Source organism: Vanacampus margaritifer, chromosome 5 (genome assembly GCF_051991255.1).
Source record: "Vanacampus margaritifer isolate UIUO_Vmar chromosome 5, RoL_Vmar_1.0, whole genome shotgun sequence".
NCBI classification, from domain to species: Eukaryota; Metazoa; Chordata; class Actinopteri; order Syngnathiformes; family Syngnathidae; genus Vanacampus; species Vanacampus margaritifer.
This window is the reverse complement of record NC_135436.1, coordinates 20,117,235-20,139,161: the sequence shown is the minus strand read 5'-3', so window position 1 is coordinate 20,139,161 and position 21,927 is coordinate 20,117,235. Positions and strand designations below refer to the sequence as shown.

Here is a 21,927-nt window from a genome sequence, read left to right as displayed (position 1 = left end):
CAGTATATGCGGACGATGAATCCTCTTGTATTTGCAGTTCGGTGTTTATGATTAAAAAAAAAAAAAAAAATATATATATATATATATATATATATATATATATATATATAATTTTTTTGCTGCAAAAATGATTCGTTTGGGGGAATATTGGTGGTGTTAGGGTCAATTCATTGATGTTTTTTTTTTTTTTTTAGCTGCGTTTGACGTTTTCTGTTTTGTCAGCAGCCCTTGCACAGTTAAAAGGGAAACTGAAGTATGTTTCTGATTCTCTCAGGATGTAACTACGAATAGCTCGTGTAGTCCAATTTGCCTTAATTCCCTAACATTTAGTATTTTGTGTAAATGCTAAAATGGGAGTTTAATGACTTGATATCGATTGTGTTAAAGACTTATATTTGTTTGCCCATGTGTGATATGTTTATTTGTGCTAGTATCCTTTTTTTTTTTTTTTTGACTAGTATGCTAACTTGTGCTGTTGATTAGCCTCAAGTGAAAGTGGTTTGTTTGTGTTGAAAAATTTAAATATTGAATATAGTCAGTTAACTTGGGTTCATGGTTCGTCAACATGTTAGATGCATGGAGTTGATGTGCAATGAGCCTTCTAATTTTAAATGCTTTGCCTCCATCTTGTGGCATATACTATATATACAATTACAAATGCCTTTTGAGGGGGCATCCATTATTTTGGAATTTTTGCTATTCGCAGCAGGGCTTGGTTCCTATACCCAGATAGCATCGTGGAGAAAATCAAGTTATGCACGTACATTAATGTCAGCTGAACTGAGACATCGAGTTTCGATGTCTTGATGGGAACTCTCTGAACACGCTTCTATGCTTTTAAATGCTGACTCTTGTTTCTCGTTTAAAAAAACAAAAACAAACTTGGTTGGTCCGCCCTCACCTTCCTAAAGTCACGTTCCAGAGTTGTGGTTGGTTTATCTTTGAAAAGCCAAAGATGTGAATCAATCATTGAAGCAAATGTTTTTGTAGAATTGAAGCCTGAAAGAACGGGGACACTTGTCTCTTCGGGCTCTGTACATACAAGTACTAGGGGTGTAATTGTATGCCAAAAAACTGGATTCAGTTGGTACCATGATTTCAAAGTCACTTTTAGGAAAATATACCATCAATTTGGCATTTTAGGAAACAAAGGCTGCAGTGCGTCAGTAATATTTTGAACAGTCTCAATTGTCATGCTATAAATTCAGTTAATTGGGGCGTTTGAGGAAGCCTGCTCAAAATGCAAATGGTGCTAGTTAAGCTTAGATGGCAATGCACATGGTAAAATATACATGGGATATTTATTTATTTATTTACTTATTTATATGGGAAGGATTTAAGCTGACGCACGTCACAGGCAGGCTTCAATCTACTTGTGACTTGGCGGCCAACACGTGCTAGCCCTCCGAGGCAGAGTTGGAGCGCTTTTGCTGCTTTACCCTCCTCTCCCCAAGTACCGGTATTTAGAAATTATGTTATCGCGTCATTTTTGCCGCCTAAAATTGACTGTACGGTACTCATATTGGTGCTTGATGTCTGCCATGAGCATTGCTAGCCATGACATCCGGCAACTGGAAATAGTTACACTTGATCCTGACCTAATATGTTCCATAAGGGAACAGTGCAAAAAAAATGGAATATATGTACCATTACACCCCTATTGTTTTGTATATACAATGTTATTTGGTGGTTTCTTACGAGTCCGAAATAAAGCAAACGTAACCATAGTTTCTCAGGTTAGGGTGTGACTTTGGGAAGTGTTGATTTCTTTGAGAAACGTGAGTTAACATCTTTCTACTTTGCTTCATTTGTTCACAATTCCACATTTTGTTTGTGTATTATTGTTTTCGTGTTTTTTAAAAAAAAAAATCTAAATAGTTTTATTATTCGAACCTCAAAAATGCTTAAAAATCTATTTTATCTAGTTCAAGTATTAAATTTACTTGTCAAATGTTTTGTTTTTGTATTCCTGCAGTCCATTAGTTAATGTCGTAGGACCCACTGGACTTCAGCACAACTTGAACCTGATGTACTCGATGTATGGACCCACTTGAGACGCATGGTGTTGTTTTTTTTAAACACAGTGTGTGTGATTGAAGCACATGAAACTAACTAACCGCCAGCAGCTTCCTGCATGTTGTAACCATCCAAGTGAGGCTGCTGGCTTTTTTTTAACGGCAGTTTATTTTCACACATTTTTTCCCCCTTATACACGTGTGATTTTTTTTCACCCTCCTTTTTTATTTTTTTTTGCAAAGAACTTTAGCACCCAATCAGTGCTCGTGTGTGTTCACACTGATGACTTGAACCTGAAGAGTAGACTATAACACACTTTTGAGCATGTTTTGTTTTTAAACGGGCGACGTAATTTTTAGAACAGGGGAAAAAAAGTGTACAATATATTAAATAGTTTCATTCTTGGTCATTTATTATAATTCAATTGAATAACTTATTCAAATCAAAAATATATTTTTTTAAATTTTATTTACAATAATTCATTTAATCCATTATTTAATGAGATAAACTCATTAAAAAAATGCTTGAATAAATAAAGTTGTAGGTTGGAAAAAAATCAACTGCAATAATAAGGTATTGCTAGCACCTCTCACCGGCATGCGTGTGCACCACTAGGCCGAGACTGCAGCCAATCGCATCTGCAAAGTCCTGGCGGTCAACCAGGAGAACGAGCACTTGATGCAGGAGTACGAGAAACTGGCCAGTGATGTGAGTACAAACCAGACATGATTCGTCTGTCCTACATTTTTCCTGTTGTTGACCATTCCATCCCCCCCCTGCACAGCTCCTGGAGTGGATCCGTCGTACTATTCCCTGGCTGGAGAACAGAAATCCAGAAAAGACCATGTCTGAGATGCAGCAGAAGCTGGAAGACTTCCGGGACTACCGCCGTGTCCACAAGCCACCAAAGGTTAACGGCTAACTGCTTAAATTATACGGCTACGTCTTCTTTTCTCGGCAATGAGGAACCACTGATTTGATTTTAGCCTTACCGCGGGATAATCACTCAAACACACTGAGTACTATGTCTCCAAGACCAAGTTGAGTTTAAGCACATTTTGTTGGCGTTTCTTACCACTGCTGATGTTCTATAATGTCCACATAGCAGTTTAATGCTTTGATGTTGTGTATAGTTCTTTAATGTGCTTTAAATATGATGCCTGCTAGTCCAGTCCGCCTCTTTACTTTAGTGCTGCCACTTAACAGGTTCAGATTTGTTGCGCTCCCTCAAAGTAGCAGCAATGTCGGTCCCACAGGTCCAGGAGAAATGTCAGCTGGAGATCAACTTCAACACGCTGCAGACCAAATTGAGACTGGGTGGCAGACCTGCCTTTATGCCGTCAGAAGGACACATGGTGTCTGTAAGTACACACACCTCACACCAAACTTTAGTGTAGTGTACTGGCAGTTTTTGACGAGCTCATCTCTTTCCCGTATATTCGCTGTTCAGGATATCAATAGGGCGTGGCACACTTTGGAGGGTGCAGAGAAGGGCTACGAGGAGTGGCTCCTCAACGAGATACGACGTCTGGAGAGATTGGACCACTTGGCTGAAAAGTTCCGCCAGAAGGCCTCTATCCATGAGTCCTGGACCGATGGTAAGTCCAAAGACCCTCACTCTTATTACAAGGAGTGACCACAGCAGAACCACACCTGTTCAGTCTTTGCCAAAGCAACATTTGGCGCTGTAGTTGCCGACTTTGAAGAACTCCTGAAAATGGCCACATGAACTCATAAATGGTCCTTTGAAAATGCCTACTAATGAGTAAAACGGTTGTTAGTTGGTGATGTTTTGAATGTGAGATATATTGGATTTCATTTTCATTTTGCTTTGCCACTGTGCCCAAAGTCACTAATGAAAACTCTTAAATTTGTCACTGTTTAGTATCATCCACTCAAAAATGGCTTCTTAGAAAGCAACGTGGCAGACCTCCTTTGTTTCTTCAAGCATCGCTTCTTGAGACTTTGCTGGGTCTGCTTAATGATTGACATGCACCAAAATTCATGTTGCTGAGTCTGAATGGCTTCAGGGCCTGACTTTTCCGAAAATCAATGAGCTGAGTTATTCTGACAAGTTTCCTATTGTAAGGCAAGTCATCAAACTTGACCACCGTGCTCACCGTACACATGATGCCCAAATGTCAAGGGTCTCTCTATTTAGTATCCTTCATCCTTCTAGTACACATGGTTTCAATTTGATAGCCGTTCAACAAAATGTCTAGGATAAGCTTTTTTGGGTGACTTTTGCTCATAATAGACATATATCAAGTTTCTTATTGATTATATGAAACGGTTTGTATTTGGTCACTGGACCTACCGCGGTACCATAAACAATGGAATGTGCTAGTCATCAACCTATTTTTACAGTAGTTGTGTGTGAAATACAGGCAAGGAGGCCATGCTGACTCAGAGAGACTACGAGACGGCCTCGCTGTCCGAGGTTAAGGCGCTGCTCCGCAAACACGAGGCCTTCGACAGCGACCTGGCCGCCCATCAGGACCGAGTGGAGCAGATCGCTGCCATCGCGCAGGAACTCAAGTATGTGAAGAACCAATTGGTCCAGAAGACCTTATTACATGTATGAAAACGGTTGACCGTGAATACATTATAAAAAAAAAAAAGACCTACTCATTGCTTTGAAAATGAGGGAACAGGAAGGTCTCTCAGAGCCCAATGGCGTTTAATACAACACAATAGAATGTTTGCGCATACTTTTCACTAGCTGCAAGATATTAGCATTCAAATTATCCAAAATAAATGTTTTATTTTTAATTATGCCAACAAGTCTGAGATTGTATCATAAGGCCATGGTGCTCAAGCCTACTATCTAATCATATGCTTCTGTTTTTGTCACATTAAGCATCCCATGTTGTATTTCAGTGAGCTGGACTACTATGACGCCCCCAATGTCAACGCTCGCTGCCAGAAGATCTGCATGCAGTGGGACAGCCTTGGCGAACTCACGCATAGGCGCAGGGACTCACTTCAGGTTTGAGGCTTACTCACCAGAATCTACTCGAAGACTCTCTTAGACTCACGCGTGTACTCGACTCTTTTTTTAGAAAACCGAGAAACTGCTAGAGTCGATCGATGAGCTTTACCTTGAGTACGCCAAACGGGCAGCACCCTTCAACAACTGGATGGAGGGGGCCATGGAGGACCTACAGGACATGTTTATCGTCCACAACATTGAAGAGATCCAGGTACACGTCAGCACCTTGACAGAGAGGACAAAATGCACAGCGGATAACAGGGATGTGATTTTTCCGCTAATTCGCGGAATTCCACTTTTTTTATCTCCCAAAAAAAAAAATTCTGTTTTTTTAATTTTTTTTATTTTTTATTTTTTTAGTAGTTCATTGTGTATGCACATGACTCCGACAGATAACATCTTCTGCTATAACAAAGACATTTGTGGTATGCTCTAATATGAGTTACTTATCATTTGGTCATGATACAATTATTTGTTCATGAAATTTGAACTCTTCAACATTATTTATGTGTTAACTTAGTAATCACATTAGTTAGATATGATGATATTCTCAGTGATAGTTTTTAAAAGCAAAGGCAGTCCAATGTTTTTGAATGCGACTGATTTTGAGTTGACTAAAACTGCCATTTTATATGGGATAGTTCAATATACATTGAAAATGTATGCTGTTGTTTTGTCTATTTCTTTGTCATGTGAGTGCATTGAAAGTACTTAAAAACACGGAAAACCCATGAGCTCCAGAGGGCTTCGCCTGGACCTAGCTGGGTGCCAGTGGCCCCCAGACCCCCGGCTAAATTTTCAGATAATTTCACTTTGGTCAAATCACATCCCTGGGATAATCAAATAAATGATTTGTGTGCTCCTGCAGAGTCTGATCTGTGCCCATGAGCAGTTCAAGTCCACCCTACCGGATGCCAACAAGGAACGCGAGGCCATCCTGGCCATCCACAGCGAGGTGCAGAAGATCGCCCAGCACAATGGCATCAAGCTGAGTGGAACCAACCAGTACACCACCATCACGCCACAGAGCATCGACAGCAAGTGGGATCAGGTAGAGTGTGCGCAGTACAGTACGTGATGTCATCCGGTAGATTAATGACGGCTGTGATTAATTGCCTTGTACATTGAAGTGAGGTTCCCCAGTCTGGTGAAATTCGGAGTCCTCTGCTATTGTTAATCACATTCCATGTCGAGATGAGAGTTATGGTGAAGGGTTTATCAATGCTGAAGGGTTTATTAACTTATTCACTCCTAGCTATTTTCACTGAAGCAACCCCTTTCGCTACTGGCTGTCTTACTGAATTTTGACTAATTTGGCATAAAAACATATCAAAAGAAAGATTTGAGTCTCTTCTTTAATTAGAATTTTTTTTATAGTTGTATCTGTTTCCGTTTTGCAGCAATTAGCATTAGAATGTAGCTAAGTTTCATCAATATTCACATTCCTGGTGAAAACAAAGAAAAAAAAGAGCTTGTTGCAATATGGTCCTGGCTGATCTCTTATACTCTGCTGCCACCTGCTGGTCGTTTCTTTTAATAACTACTAGGGATTGTGAATTGCCTAGTACCTTGCGATTCGATCCGTGTCATAATTCGATTAATCCCAATACGATTCTGTAAATTGATTATTGCGATTTAAAAATAAAATAAAAATTTAACTCAAATTTAGAAAATAATAATCGCTAAACTTGTACATGTGCACTGTAAGAGTTGTATGAAAATGTATCTGTCTGAAAGTCAGGCTTAAAACTGTGAGCCACTGTATTTATCAAACAATCTGTTGCAATCGCTTTCATGTTTGAACAAAATATTAATGCTTAATTTCATTAACATAACATTCTTCCATGCTTAACGTGTGAACCCTAAGTAAGACGTTTTGTTGAATATCGGCATAAAAAAAATGTAACCATTGATTCGGCCGCATATTGAATCGATTCGAGAATTGCGCGCTGTAATATCGCGATATATTGCCAAATCGATTTTTTAACACCCCTAATAACTTCCATTACTTTAAGCCGCCTCTTCATGTCAGAAGCTGCATCAAAGCCTTCTGTATGTATGCCGTATAGGAGTGAAGGACAAAGTATTAAAAAACCTGTTTACATGTTTTTGGGTTTGAATGAGTCAATTTGCGTGTGTGTGTTGCCTGCAGGCCGAAAAGCTGGTGCCTCAGCGTGACCGGGCCCTGCAGGAGGAGCTTCGCAAGCAGCAGTCCAACGACAACCTGAGACGCAACTTTGCTGAGCAAGCCAATGTGGTCGGACCCTGGATACAAAACAAGATGGAGGTACTGTAACGCCTTAATCATAATGGTTGCCAGCTAGCGTTCCCCAAATTTAATTAATGGAAATGTTCTGCGGACAGGAAATCGGAACGATATCCATCGAGATGATCGGCACTCTGGAGGACCAACTGACCAACCTGAAGGAGTACGAGCGCAGCATCGTTGACTATAAGCCCAACATCGACCAGCTGGAGGGAGTCCACAAGCTCATCCAGGAGGCCCTCATTTTCGACAACACGTACACGCCCTACTCCATGGAGGTAGTACCACACCCTTGTGTGGCTCAAATGCTCTTTAAGACAGTTACTATTAACATGCGCATCCTCCTGCAGCACATCCGCGTGGGCTGGGAGCAACTGCTCACCACCATCGCCAGGACCATCAACGAGATCGAGAACCAGATCCTGACGCGCGACGCCAAGGGCATCAGCCAGGAGGAGCTGTACGAGTACCGGGCCTCCTTCAACCACTTTGACAAGGTCAGGCATGCAAACTCAGACCTCACAGCTTCACTTATTATTTTTACTGGTGTAATTCACTCAAAATCAAGAGTTTGCGTCATTGTTAATTGTGTTGTAAAATGGCCACCTTGCATCATTGAAATAAACAATAGTAGAGATAATCCACAAAGGTAAGGGCACAGTTTGTGTCATTTAAATAACCTCTGACAGTTATTCATAATAACCCGAATCTTGTACAAATGAACACAACTAGAAGTAATCCACAGTCAAAAAAGTCAACGTCAGGACTTTGATTTTGCCTCTCGCCAGTTCGATAACCGCCACCTAGTACAATCAAATTAAACCACAAACACCGCCAGAGGAAATTGCAGAAAGTTTAGTGATGTGCATGCCCATGTTCAGACCATAGTAGTGGAGCCAAGCGAGTGAGTATCACTTGTTCATTTTTGCGGGTGTCACTCAGGAGGACAGTGAATGTTTTACCATGAATATTTACACACGTTTCGACATTTGGAACTTTTTTCATGGTTGAAAGGATGAGAAGTCGCCACTAATGTTCCGTTGGACTGTAAATGATGCACTCGGGTTGTCACACATGCATCCACAATGTCTGTCTTTTGTGTCACTGTCTCATAGCATCTTGTTAGTCTTTTTGATGGCATGAACTGTAAAAAAATAAAAATAGATATCCCAACATTCATTTCAACACCATATATGAATCTACGTGAACATTTGTTTAAACAACTTTCCTTGTCTGTCTCCCATTTGTCCCATCATCCCACCTGCATGGTCCATCTCCCCACGCTCCCGTGGTTGCGATTTGGTTGGGTCCTGGGTTGTGACGTGGTGCTTTGTCATTGGCTGCCATTTGGCCTGCCTCAGGACCACAGTGGGGCGCTCATGGCCGAGGAGTTCAAGGCCTGTTTGATCAGTTTGGGCTACGACGTGGAGAACAACAAGCAGGTAGGAACCCCTGTACCGGAAAGGGGGAAAGAGTCCGGGGGAGGCCACGTGGAAGCTGGAAAGCCGACAGCACTGCCAGTCAAATAGACGAGAGTTTAGTTCTTGGTGTAAATAGGAGTTGGGAACCGTAGAATATTGGCAGCATAGGCATGCCCATAAAAGAAATCTTGCCCAAAGAGCTCTTAATATTGGAATGAGTCTCTGACTGGTCAGTGCCTGGTTGGTTTCCCCGCTTCCAAAGGCTCCTCAAGATGAAGGCCATCGAGCTTGGAGATGTCGCATCCCCGTGTGTCCACCAGGGGTCTCTGTTGCTTTGTACAGGTGTTGTCTTGGGTCGCGCCTGTCAGTTTTTATGTTGCTCTCAACATTGACTCTTTGTGCTTTTTATCTCTTCTTTCTCTTCCCTCGCTTCCCCTAAAAATGATCCCCCCCCCCTTCCTCTTTTTCAACATCTATCTTGCCATTCCTGTCGCTTCTCTGCCATAAATTTCCCGCCCTGCTGGCCCCCCCCTTCCTAACAGAAGCGATCGGGACAGATGGTGGCAGAGGATTACCGAGCTCTGCTCATTTCTACAGGAAACAGCCTGGTACTGATGCCAATGCTGGCTTTAGCGCTCCTCTCTTCGGGGTGTCTGCAGGTCCAATAGTTTGATCACTAAAACACTATTAAATTATGAGCGTTCACTTGCCAATTGGTTTACTAATGTGGCAAATTTGACCGTAAGTATCATGTTTTTCACACCGTAAGTCACATTTTTGGGCGAAATTTGTTTCACAAAAACCAGAACCAAGAACAGTGGAGATCGGATTCGCACCTAAAATTCCCATTCCCTTAAATGTGGGTGTTTTTGACCATTTGGAAACTCGATCTGTTGTTCAATTGTGCCGTTCGCTTATTCTGAGTGACCCAATAGGGTGTCGGAACCCAGCGCGTCAGTACATATGGAAGAACAGTTCAAGCACAAGTGCAGATTGGTTTATAGCATAGACTGCGTTTGGAAATGATTGAGAGAGGAGAGCACTCTGCCTCTCCGATCTCACACACACACACTCTGAGTGGTGTTAGGACGTTAGAGTGAATTTCCAAACACGCGATGTGATCCGGTTGGACGAAACTTACCCTTCTAATTACGAAAAAGTCTTACCTAAACTAAAATCCCGCGTTGCATCGGGGCCAAAGGTAACATTCTGGTTGGTTATGACACTTGTTGCTGCTGTAAATCCTTTTTCTGACGAGCGATCTGTTGCCATGACGACTATTTATACGATTTCTTCTGCTTCCATTTCTTCTACTTTGTTTTGATGGTTGGCAAATACATTTGGTGCATTACCGCCACCTTCTGTTGCACGCTGTGAAAAAAAAAGTGGTCAGTGGCGGTAATGCGTGACAACTTGCTCATCATCTTTCCTTGTTCTGTTTGTTGTTGTCATTCTTCTTGTTCAATGTTTTTCTTTTCATTCATTTCTTCCTTCTTTTGAGGGTTGCCAAATACTTTTGATTTTACCGCCACTTTCTGGACATTGGTGGTAATGCATAAAAAAATTTGCCAACCAGAAAAAGAAATTCAACACAATTGGGGAACGGGGGTTTTGGCTGCTCATTTAAATATATACAAATCAGACTTAAGTGAGTATAATTGGCAAGACCAGCCAAAGTATTAAAAAAAAAAAAAAGGAAGCGTGACTTGTAGTCTGAAACATATGACAGTTATTTTATGACCAGGTATAAACATTTTTATTTCTAGTGTAAATGCACCAATTCCAATGTTAAAAATGCTTATTGGAGGCGTTGACCTGCAGGCACCTGCTGGCTTCTCTCACTCTGCTTGTCATTTTCTGTTTCTAGCTCAGTGCTTGTATGAGCTAGCGAATGTGCCGTGCCTGTCGTGTAGTGTTCTCGCGCCGCGTTTGTCCAGATGTTCCCATCTTTTGTGCATATTTAAGTGTCTTGCAGGTTAACCTCTTCTTTTTGTGGTCCGTCAGGGCGATGCGGAGTTCGCTCGCATCATGGGCATCGTGGACCCTAACAACACGGGCACCGTCACCTTCCAGGCCTTCATCGACTTCATGTCTCGGGAAACCACCGACACGGACACCGCAGACCAGGTCATCGCCTCCTTCAAGATTCTGGCCGCGGATAAGGTGAGGTGGAAAAGTGACCTTTTTTGGAAAATTCCGCCTGTGTCAACATGACATTTGGTAATGCCGTCCATCCTGAGTTTGACTTTTTTAATTCACGGTAAACCGTCAAACCCGGTAATGATCCCATAATTAAGAGACGATAAGTTGCGCGTATCCGCTCTCCGCTTCAATGCGTACTCTTTCTGCTCCTGTCAGAACTTCATCACCGCCGACGAGCTGAGGCGGGAGCTGCCGCCCGACCAGGCCGAGTACTGCATCGCCAGGATGGCGCCCTACTCGGGGCCCGACGCCGTCCCCGGCGCCCTCGACTACATGTCCTTCTCCACCGCCCTGTATGGCGAGAGTGACCTGTGAGCGCGGCGGACGGGATGCGGGTGGCGTCAGGGGAAGCGTGGGTGCGAGTCGGGAAGTCGAGTGCCAGATGCCGCCGCCCCCGCCCGCGTGTGCCGGTTTGAAAGTGTTTTGAGTGTTGAGTGAATTGTAGTTTATGGAAAACCGTTGATTCGAGTTCCTTGATTTCCAGCTTAAGGTCCATTTACTAGTATGTTCTTTATCCTCTTGAGTAAGACTAGTCAGCGCACTAGTAGGATGACTTTTTTTTTGTTCTTTCTTTGTTTTTGCTTATTAGAAATAATACACACAAATACCTTACTAGTGAACTATGGAATGTCATGGAAGCATTTAGTCAATATTCTTGATATCCAGTTTAAGGTATGTACTAGTAAGACAATTGAGGGTACTAGTAGAACAACAAGGGCACACTAATGGAATAACTGTCCTGTAAGGTTTTTCTCCTTCTTCCGTTATTACTAGAGGCACATTTGTTCCGTACACAGTAACTAATACAGTACAAATAGTATTTAATTGATAGTTTTGATATCCAGCTGAATGTCCATGGTCTAGTAAGACAATTCAGTACTAGTAATGTTTAGTTTTTTTCTTTCAACTAATAGGACAGCAAAAAATCAGTTGACAACATGTTGCGGTACTAGTATGCTACTAGTTCACCCTGGTCATTCTAATTGTCTTACTAGTAGAACAAAGAGCATACTAGTACATGAAAGCCGTTTATATGATGTTCTTGAAATACAGTGTAAGTTTTAGTGCTATTTGGGGAAAACAATGAGAGAGTCGTTCTACTAGTGCGCTGAATTGTCTTGCTAGTGAAGTCAAATCGCTTACCTAGTACATGGACCTTCAGGTGGATATCAAGGATATGGAATAAATGTTCCAACGGCTTCCCATAGTAGTTGGACTTCCTTCCTTGATGTTTTGGGGGAGGGAGAGTTATGGAGGGGCGCTTGTTAACTTCACCCTCTCTGCCTTTTTTTTTGTTGAGGGGGGGGAAGCTAATCTTCATACTTATGCTATAATTATTTTATTACTATTTTGAGTAGGGGTAAGACGGTTCTGAAAGGGGGGGGGGGGGTCCTCACACGATTGCCGATGTTTGTGTATTAGATCATAGAGTTATATGCTGAGGCGTCCGGACCGGGCGGGAGGGGGAGGGGCGTTGATCAACCAGAAATGAAACCACATATTTACCCACAATGCCCTTTGTTGCTGGATAAGGTGGCCAATCTGTTTTCCCTTTTATTTTCTTGATTCCCCGGAGTAGAGGGTGCTGTCAGGACACTGTAAATATTTGTTTCTTTTTTCAGAACAACTAATGGCAAAAAGAGAGAGAGAGGGAAAAAAAAGAAGTTTTGCCCAATCATTAATTTCCGACGTTTGTTTTAAGTAATCCTTGCAAAGTGTTGTCGTTTCTTCCTGGTCTTGTCCGTGTCCTCAGCACCGTCTTCTCTTGTTTTCTCTCTTTCCATTTTCTTCCAACCCTCCATTCTCTCTCTCCCGTCTTCAACAACACAAATTGACCAAAAAGAAATGAAAAAAATCTATGCAATACTAATGAGATGATTTGAAGAGTGGGGGAAAAAAAGTCTAAATTGATGGCAGATTATTTGTTTTTTTTGCAAGGGGGTGGCAGGGAGGGGGCACATATTAGGGGAGGGGAAAGACAGGATGTCACATACAAAAAGACTCCAGGACCAAAAGCTTCTCTCTTCTTGCTTTTCTTTTTCTTTTTCTCCGCCTGGCAGGAGAGAAATGAACTCTGGAAATTTTGATTTTTTTTTCACCCCCCCCCCTTTTTTGTACTCTTTAATAATAAGGAACCTTATCTGCTGTACTGGAAACTGCAAAAAGGCCTTTTTTTCTGTCTAACCATGATGATGATGAGTGACGCTCACCAAGCACACATAAAGTTTCCTTACAAAAATGTATCTGGATTCCATTGTCCTCCTTTTTATAGACACTACATGTGTACACACACACACACACACACACACACACACACACACACACAACCCAATTCAAACCTAAACCCTAAAATTAAGTATTGACCCTCAAGAAAAGGTCTGAACTTGTGGGGACTACCAAAATGTCACAATTTCAAGTCAGTCCCCACAATGGTAGTTAAACCTGGAAAAATACACATGCATGGGGGCCCCACAATGTAGCAAAGACAAAAACACACATTCTATGTGTCTATATTTTGTATGTATGAGCTTTTAAATGGCTTCCATTTAGTCAGCAATCTTTTGTAGACTGAATGCAGACTTTCTGCTTGCTATTGCATACTTTGCATACTTTCCTCAAAACACACTAAAACTGTTTTTCCACCTAAGAGTTTTAGGTCCTTCCTGGAACTGAAAATATTACAAACAATTCAGTGTCATTTTGCTTCGATTCAACAAACTATGATCCAGAGAGAATCATTTAAGTCATAAATGATCATTCTATATTTGACTCAACTCACCAAACATTTTATGAGCACTTATTTAACCGTTATTAAAAATTATTCCAGATATTCTATCTAAAAAATATCCAAATTATATTGTATTTACTAGTCGTCAAATGGGGGGGGGGGAAACAAACCTAAAACACGTATAATTTTAAAAACAATCTAAGTGGACTATTTAAACCAACCTTTTTATAGTAGTTTATATCTTTTCTGTTTTCAATTTTTTTTTTTTTTAGGATTGTAAAAAATATATATAACTGTCTTTGTTGAAAATAAAATCCATGTTTGTGATATAAATAATTGAGGAGAGGTGGGATACCCATTACTTTTGATATGTTAATGCAAACATAAAACAAAAACAACCTACCCATTTTATGAAAATTTAATTCACGTTCATTAAATACCTGTATAATGTAGGTGAGTATATACTTTTTTTATTTAAAAAAATATTAAATGTGTTATTTTAAGTAGGTTTTTTTTTGGGGGGGGGGGGGGGGATTGGGATTGGTTGTTTTGTTTCAAATGCTGGTTTAAAAATCCCGCCCATTCTATTTTTTTAAATTCAATTTGTATAGAATTATGGGTGGAAATCAATATTATTAAAAGAGTCAACATTGTTTTGTTTTTAATTTGTAAAGCTTTTAGATGATTTTGGGGATTGGCGAAGGTGGTAGCATCTTCTCCTGAATGAATGCTGCTGTCAGGCCTGCCCATGTGTCACCCCACACCAGCTCCCACTTATACTACCTGCATCAAGAACACACTCAACCACCCCCACCCCCTCCTCCCGCCCCCCATCACACACAAAATCAATCTCACCCCCACGACAGATTGTCCAAAAGCATTTCTAGCTTTCCTAATAAACATCCCAAGTATTAATGGGGGGCTGATATAGATTCTTTAAAATGATATTGACATGAATTATAGATGAGCGTAAGGATGTATGGTGTTGTAAAGCACATTGCATTCTGGGATTGATCTATAATTCATACAGAGCATTTCTTCTCCTCTTGCTCCATGCCTTGAGATGTCCCCAAATGACTCGGAAATGTGGCTTTAGAAACCGATCACCTGCACCTCGAGACGAGCCTGTGTGCAGTGGAGCGTCCTTTCCCCTTCCCTTAACATGGCACGTTACAGATCAAACCAGTAACTGGATCATAACGAGAAAGCATTTTCAACACTGTAATGACCCGTTTTGTATAATGAAGGTATCCCTGATTGATAAAAGCCATTGACAGATTAGTGTAATTGATTATTACAATAATCGTCTAGTCACTCTAGTGAGCTCTAAAACTGAAAAATATGCGGCTATTCCATATGATTGGTATCTGAATTTGTATCGGACGAGCTCACTCATGAATGATCGGTATCGGAATCAGCAGCATGAAACCCTGATCGGAACACCCCTAATCAGTAGCTGAGTAACTTTTTATTAGCTAAAAAAAAAAGAAGAGCAAATTGCAAGGTTGTATTTCAAATTAAAAATAAAAAACATCATTATTAAATCTGAGTTGATTATTTTTAATGTTCGCATAATATAATCGAGGTATATTTTTTTGTTTATTTTTATATTATATCAATTGGTTTTTTTTATCCAAAATTTTACTAAAATAATTATTCTTTATAATAATAAAAAATGGGACAAAAATCAAAGGTGCATTTTTGTTTCTTTTAAATACACTGGTTTAAAATAAGTCTTTTTTTATTTTTATTTATAATATTACTTTATTTTTCAAAATGAAAATAACGGCTGTACGGCGCCCCTAAAGGGCTCAGTGAGAAATGAAATGAATTTTTTTTGTTTATTTTTATATTATATCAATTGTTTTTTTTATCCAAAATTTTACTAAAATAATTATTCTTTATAATAATAAAAAATGGGACAAAAATCAAAGGTGCATTTTTGTTTCTTTTAAATACACTGGTTTAAAATAAGTCTTTTTTTATTTTTATTTATAATATTACTTTATTTTTCAAAATGAAAATAATGGCTGTACGGCGCCCCTAAAGGGCTCAGTGAGAAATGAAATGAATTTTTTTTGTTTATTTTTATATTATATCAATTGTTTTTTTTATCCAAAATTTTACTAAAATAATTATTCTTTATAATAATAAAAAATGGGACAAAAATCAAAGGTGCATTTTTGTTTCTTTTAAATACACTGGTTTAAAATAAGTATTTTTTTATTTTTATTTATAATATTACTTTATTTTTCAAAATGAAAATAATGGCTGTACGGCGCCCCTAAAGGGCTCAGTGAGAAATGAAATGAATTTTTTTTGTTTATTTTTATATTATATCAATTGTTTTTTTTATCCAAAATTTTACTAAAATAATTATTCTTTATAATAATAAAAAATGGGACAAAAATCAAAGGTGCATTTTTGTTTCTTTTAAATACACTGGTTTAAAATAAGTCTTTTTTTATTTTTATTTATAATATTACTTTATTTTTCAAAATGAAAATAATGGCTGTACGGCGCCCCTAAAGGGCTCAGTGAGAAATGAAAAAGTTTCTCGTAAGGACGAGAAAGGTTTTCATCCTAATGATAAAAAATAATCTCCCATGTCCATATCCGTATTGCGGATGCTTCTTCTTTTTTAATTTTTTTTTTATTATCATTCACTGCCAGCCAGCCCTTCCCATCTAACACCAATATTTAACATAAATAGCTGTCGATGACATCAATAGATTTTTTTAAGGAATACTATCCCAACGTTTAATGTGGTCTTTAATAGAGTTTGACCCTCTGCGCTCCACTGAGTGACATTCCACTTTCTCCCAATTGTATTGACATTGACAGAAATAATCCCACCACCGCATAGTGGGAACAAAGTTTATTTCTATCTTGTCTTGTGTTTATTCTCATTGGAAGACGTTTATGTCCGTATTTGGACGCAGCAGGAAGTGGACCACTGACGTGTTTGCTCAAGAGACACAGAACAGAACCTCGGATGTGTTTTTACATCTTGACCACAGAACTCCGTGATGTTTGTTGGCTGGCTTTTCTTGTGTCTTCTTTCTGCTCCGTGGGATGATTTTTCAAGTTGGGAGCCAATAAGATACTTACTTTCATACTTCGCCCTTTGACCTCCTTGTGTTTTATTTTTTTGTGTCCTTTTTTGTTTCTTTTATTTCCGTGTCACCTTGTTAACTTAATGTTTTTTTTTTGCTTCTTTTTCTTCCATCTTGCCTCCTTCTTTCATTTGCTCTTTCTTTCCTTGTTTCATTTTTTTCTTTCCTTGTTTCATTTTTTTCTCGTTTCCTCTCATCGCCTGCTCAGTGGTTGCTTGTAAACAAAGCTCCTTTAACTTCATCCTTCTCTCCCAGTCACCCCCACGAGGGCGCACACACGTACATACGCAGAGGCTGCGTGTGCGTGAAAAGAGAGAAAGAGAGAGAGGGGGAAGAGAGGGGCGGGGAGTGCCGGCCTGGCTGAGACAGGACGTGCTGGTGATGATGATGCTACCCTTCCTCAGTGGGGGTGCACATGTCGTCGGGTGCGCATCCTTCTGCGCCTTCTTCATCACCACCACCACCACCATCATCATCATCATAATCATCAGCGTCAACGAAGAAAAGGTAAGAACACTTTGGATTTTCCACTTGTGTTGCTCGTCGCTTGTATGGGTGTGTGTGTGCGTGCCGCGCGCGTGTGTTTTTGAGCGCCGTGCGGGCTCGTGCACTCGTGCCCACAATGTCAGAATGAGGCGCGTCAGCGAAACGAAGCTTCCAGAAGCTACGCGTCCGTCCATCCATCCCTTCACGCATGACGACGTGCACCGTGCACGCGTCCCCAAAGTTGTTCCCGGGGTGCAGCGTCACGCACGCACTTTCCCCGTGGGGGGAACGCGCACGCACCAGCACCGCGCCGCGCCGCCTTTTTATTCATTAGGAAGCCGTAAAAGTTGAAGAGACGCCAGACGATTTGCATATTGACCACGGGAGTAACGTATTAAATCAAATGCAGCATAAAATGATTAGTTTCATGTTTCATATGGATATAAATCAACCGCTGCCCCGACAAACACTTTCTATAAATCTTTAGACAGCCGGACAGCTGTGCGCATGCGTGTCACTGGCGTGCAAGAACCTGCAATTTGCTTATATAGCTTACAATAGTTGCAATACAATATAGCTACTTACAATGCAATAATCCATTTAACAAAGAGTTTCAATGTTGGAAAATGTTCATTGACTCAACTGCAGATAGGCGGAGGCACAATTTTTGATGTCAAGTGGCATTTACAGCATTTTTTTAGGGACTATTCTGGACACGGAAAGAAAGTTTACTTTGCTCTGTGTGTTGCAATTTTTCTTAACAAAATAGTTGGGTAAGAGTTCGCTGACTTACAATCAAGCACTCTCACCCAATCACTAAAATTATGACATGTACTTTCTGCACCCCAGCCCCGCCACCACCATTGTAGCAGTAAGGCGTTTATCCAAGGGAGGCATTTAAAAAAAAAAATAAATAATAATAATAATAATTTTTATCAAGTGTGTGATGGGGACGGGTACACTGTCTAGAAGCCACCGTGGTCATATTTTGCATGTTGACAGTATACATGCCGGTCTGCAGCTTTGGTTAGCAACATACAGCAGCAAAATCAATTTACTACTATACATATGTATGTAAATGAGGTGAGTTATTACGTTTTTCTCTAGTTGTAAAATGGAGGCCTTTATTTGAGAGAGGTGTTCATTTTTCATACACCTGCATATGCCATAAATTTACGAAAACGTAGCAGTAGAGGTTTTCATGGTTGTTTTTAAAAGGGACTATTTAAGGGAGGTATTTTTTTTTTATGATGACACACCCCGCAAATATTTTAGTTACAACATTTATTGGAGGGATGGCCAATATAGTATTTAAGGAAAAGTGGAAGTTTGAGGGAGTATAGTCGTTATCGAAAAATGCGTGCCTTGTTAGGGGCTGCTGTTTTGGTTAGTAATGGAATTAGCAAAGGGTCTCTTCAGTTAACTCTTTCATGTCTGTTTGAGAATGACACTGCCTATGAAATTACATAATTGCAATTGTTACGTTAATATTTTATTTTAATTTTGTTTATTTGAGGGAGGTGTTTATTTTTCTCAGGTGCATAATGTACCCTCAGTTATTTGGGGCACAGTCAATTAATAGTCAAGGAAATGTGGCAGTGGAGCAGCTCAGGTTTTAGTGATCTTAATTTCAAGGGTTTATTTGAGGGAGGCATTTATTTTCCCTATTTGCATTATTCACCCCTGAATAGTTGGGCGACAGCATTTTGGCATTTAATATTTGAGGTAGTGCAGCAGGGGAGCAGTACACGTTTTCATGGTCATAATTTAAGGGGCTAATTGAAGGAGGCAGTTATTTTTCTCAACTGTGTTATGGGCATGGTGAATAATTGGGTCAGGGTATCTATGAGAGGGATGGCCACTATTTGAGTAAATGGCCCAACTATTCAGGAGTGCATAATGTAGTTGAGAAAAATAAATGCTTCCTTCAAATAAACCCTTTGGTAATATATTGCAATTTAAAAGGATTTTCAACAATGGTCATAATTGAAAGGAACTGTGGGTAGGTTTTGGCTAGCAACAACATCCAAATGGGCTCAGCATTCCCAGAGGGAGGTCTTTGGAGGGTGGTCATTTACTATTTGAGGAAATGTTTTAGTATAGCCATGGTCATTTTTTAATGCTGTAAACTCCATATGCCTTGCTAGGTGCTGCTGTTTTGGTTAGCAACAGAAATGGACTCAGGAGGCATTTATTCCAAGGTGGCCACTAGCACTACTATTTGAGGAAATGCGGTAGTCTATGAGTAGAAGTAGTTGTGGTCATAAATGATAGTAATAAACATAATTCCAGGTGCACCCGTGCAGCACTGCAGCTTCTAGCGCACAAATACTCTCATGTTAAATAGCCTTTTTTGATCCAAAATACATAATTTAGTGGCTTTGCTGGCAAATTATGAGGTCACTGATGTGCAAGTGAAGGAGAAAAGACGAGGACGAGGTGATCCTTGCAGCAGGGCTTCCCATATGCAGCTCTTCCCTCCCCCTTCTTTTCTCTCCGCAGCTTTGCGGGGCTTCCCTTGTTACGTCCTTGTGATGTTGCTCACCTCCTCTTTCCTCTCTTTTCCTTCCTTCAGTCCTCAGTAAGGCGGAAAGCGGCACGTTAATGAAGCGCGCCGCTCGTTTGCTGTAGTGACGGACGACTTTGTCAAACGTGCTTATGCAGCTTTTTGTGCCACTCATTCATTACTCCTCCCTCTCTTCTTCCTCTTCTTCCTCATCCGCCACTCCTCTTTCGAATGCTCGTCCCCTCCCCTCGTCTTTCCCACTTCCTCGACTAGTCCACCTTCAATAATTCTTCCCTCCTCCTTCCTGCTTCATGTCTTCTGGCTGACACACATTTAGTGTCAAAACATGGCTGCTGCGTTTGTGCCTCCTTTTTCACCTCCTCATCCTCTCTCAACACCTCCTTACATCTAATCTTTGAATCCTTGGCTCTCCTTCATCCTCTTAGCTACCTTGCCTCCTCTTATTAGCGACACTTCTTTTCCTCCTTCCTCTTCCATTGACGGCTATAGACGTCAAAAATTCATTTGAACTATTTACTATATGTATTGTACATTTAGAACAGATATGGAATGTGATTATTCATGAGATAACTATTGAAGTCATGCGATTAATTACAATTAAATCTGTCTGACGCCTCTAATTCCTTTTAATATTTTCTTTTTTGTTTAATTACTTAATTATTTAAACTCAAGATTAATCACAAATTTTATATCTGTTCTAAATGTACAATACACCCCCCCCCCCCCCAGGTTTTCACAGTCTTGTTAACAAAAGTGGGGGAAAAAATTGAAACTGATAGAAATAGTTCAAATGAATTTTTTGACGTCTATAGCCGTCAATGGCAGTGAATGAGTTAATACAACTCCTCGCTTCCTAACTACACCTCCTCTCTGTCTCAACTGCGCATTCCTACCTCCTGCTGCCTTCTCCTATACCTCCTTGCAACCTCCTTCTTCCTAACTATGCCTTCTTTAACCATCCATCCACCTCAACCTCTTATGATTCCTCCTCCTTTCCTCATCCTAACTACACTTCCTGGTCTCTGTTTAACTACCTTCCTATCTCCTCCTCTTCCTCCTCTTTTTTTTAAAGTCCTGTTATGGTTTGCGATTAGTTGGACCCCAAAGCTGCAACAAGAAATAAAATCTAAAGGGGCAAAGTACAAAAGAACAAAACTGTGGAACAAAAGGTGCTACCAATTGGGTAGGATAGGAACAAACAAATCATTAATAATAGCAACCAGCTGGTACGCTGGGTGAGCCTTAAAACAAGGAAGTGATTACCAATTGCCCACAGGTGTGTACCTCCGTGCTCAGCTGGCCCACCTATGGGCCACTAACGAATCATATGGAAAGCTTGCAGGGAAAAAAAACATACCTACAACTTCTTTCCTCTTCATACTTCCCTCCTCTTCTGATTTCACTTCCTCGCCTCATCTTCCTCCCTCTAACCACACCCTTCATGCTTCCTTGCCCTCCCCTCTTAACGACACATCCTCTTATCCTCCCTACTTCCTCATCCTAACTACACCTCCTTCACTCACCATCTTTTTCCTGTTTAAACTATATTGCCTCCTCTTGTAATTACACCCATTTCAAGCCTCCTCCTCCTCCTCCTCTATAACTACACCGACTTGCCTTTTTATTCTAACTACACCTCCTTTCCTTGTGATTACACACTCCAAGCGTCCTCCTCTTCATCCCTCCCTCTTCCATCTCCCGCCTCCTCCGATGGCTCCCGGGGGAACTCCCGGCGGACTGTTTCCACTCGCCGCCACTCAACCGCGGCCGCTCGTCACACTTTTTAATTAGGCTAATGAACGCTGTGATTGTAGCGGGTGCAAAAAAAATAAAAAATAAAAATTGTGTTGCGCTCATAATCGCAGTTCAGGGGATTGATTCGTTCCGGCAGATGGGTGCGGACACGCTGGATTTGCAGAAAAGTTGATGACTGCCTTGAAAAAAAAGGAGAAAATAAAATGCATGATGGAGGGATTGGTGGTATTTAGAGGAGGAGGAAAGGAGGTGTAGCTAAGAGGGGAGGGTGAGAAGGAGGGATGTTAGTTCACGACTCACTCCTGCCTTCCTTATTTCCTTTAATTTTCAATTCATTCCTTCATTCTCCTGAGTTAGTGCTTCTTTCTCTTTCATTTTTTCCCTCATTCCTTCCTTCATTTCTTCCCATCTTCCTGAA

At 40.6% G+C, this 21,927-nt stretch overlaps 2 protein-coding genes across 7 annotated transcripts in view; both read left to right on the top strand.

Annotated features, from left to right (window-relative positions):
* actn4 (actinin, alpha 4) overlaps positions 1-13,140 on the top strand; it is a 42,078-nt gene extending 28,938 nt beyond the window's left edge. For 2 of the 6 annotated variants that reach the window (XM_077565305.1, XM_077565304.1), the window contains exons 9-23: positions 2,632-2,724; positions 2,801-2,926; positions 3,273-3,377; positions 3,467-3,614; positions 4,404-4,554; positions 4,897-5,005; positions 5,079-5,219; positions 5,877-6,059; positions 7,161-7,295; positions 7,373-7,552; positions 7,625-7,771; positions 8,636-8,716; positions 9,238-9,303; positions 10,700-10,858; positions 11,054-13,140. In XM_077565305.1, the coding sequence (XP_077421431.1) occupies positions 2,632-2,724; positions 2,801-2,926; positions 3,273-3,377; positions 3,467-3,614; positions 4,404-4,554; positions 4,897-5,005; positions 5,079-5,219; positions 5,877-6,059; positions 7,161-7,295; positions 7,373-7,552; positions 7,625-7,771; positions 8,636-8,716; positions 9,238-9,303; positions 10,700-10,858; positions 11,054-11,212 (1,983 nt within the window). In that variant the 3' untranslated portion in view covers positions 11,213-13,140. The remainder of the gene's footprint in view (positions 1-2,631; positions 2,725-2,800; positions 2,927-3,272; positions 3,378-3,466; positions 3,615-4,403; positions 4,555-4,896; positions 5,006-5,078; positions 5,220-5,876; positions 6,060-7,160; positions 7,296-7,372; positions 7,553-7,624; positions 7,772-8,635; positions 8,717-9,237; positions 9,304-10,699; positions 10,859-11,053) is intronic. The other 4 variants (XM_077565308.1, XM_077565309.1, XM_077565307.1 and 1 more) reach the window with 2 other exon arrangements.
* Positions 13,141-17,045: 3,905 nt separating this feature from the next.
* The window catches only part of slc8a2b (solute carrier family 8 member 2b), a 65,763-nt gene continuing 60,881 nt past the window's right edge, over positions 17,046-21,927 (top strand). The window contains exon 1 of the mRNA XM_077565986.1: positions 17,046-17,248. The gene's annotated coding sequence lies outside the window, so the exon portion shown is untranslated. The remainder of the gene's footprint in view (positions 17,249-21,927) is intronic.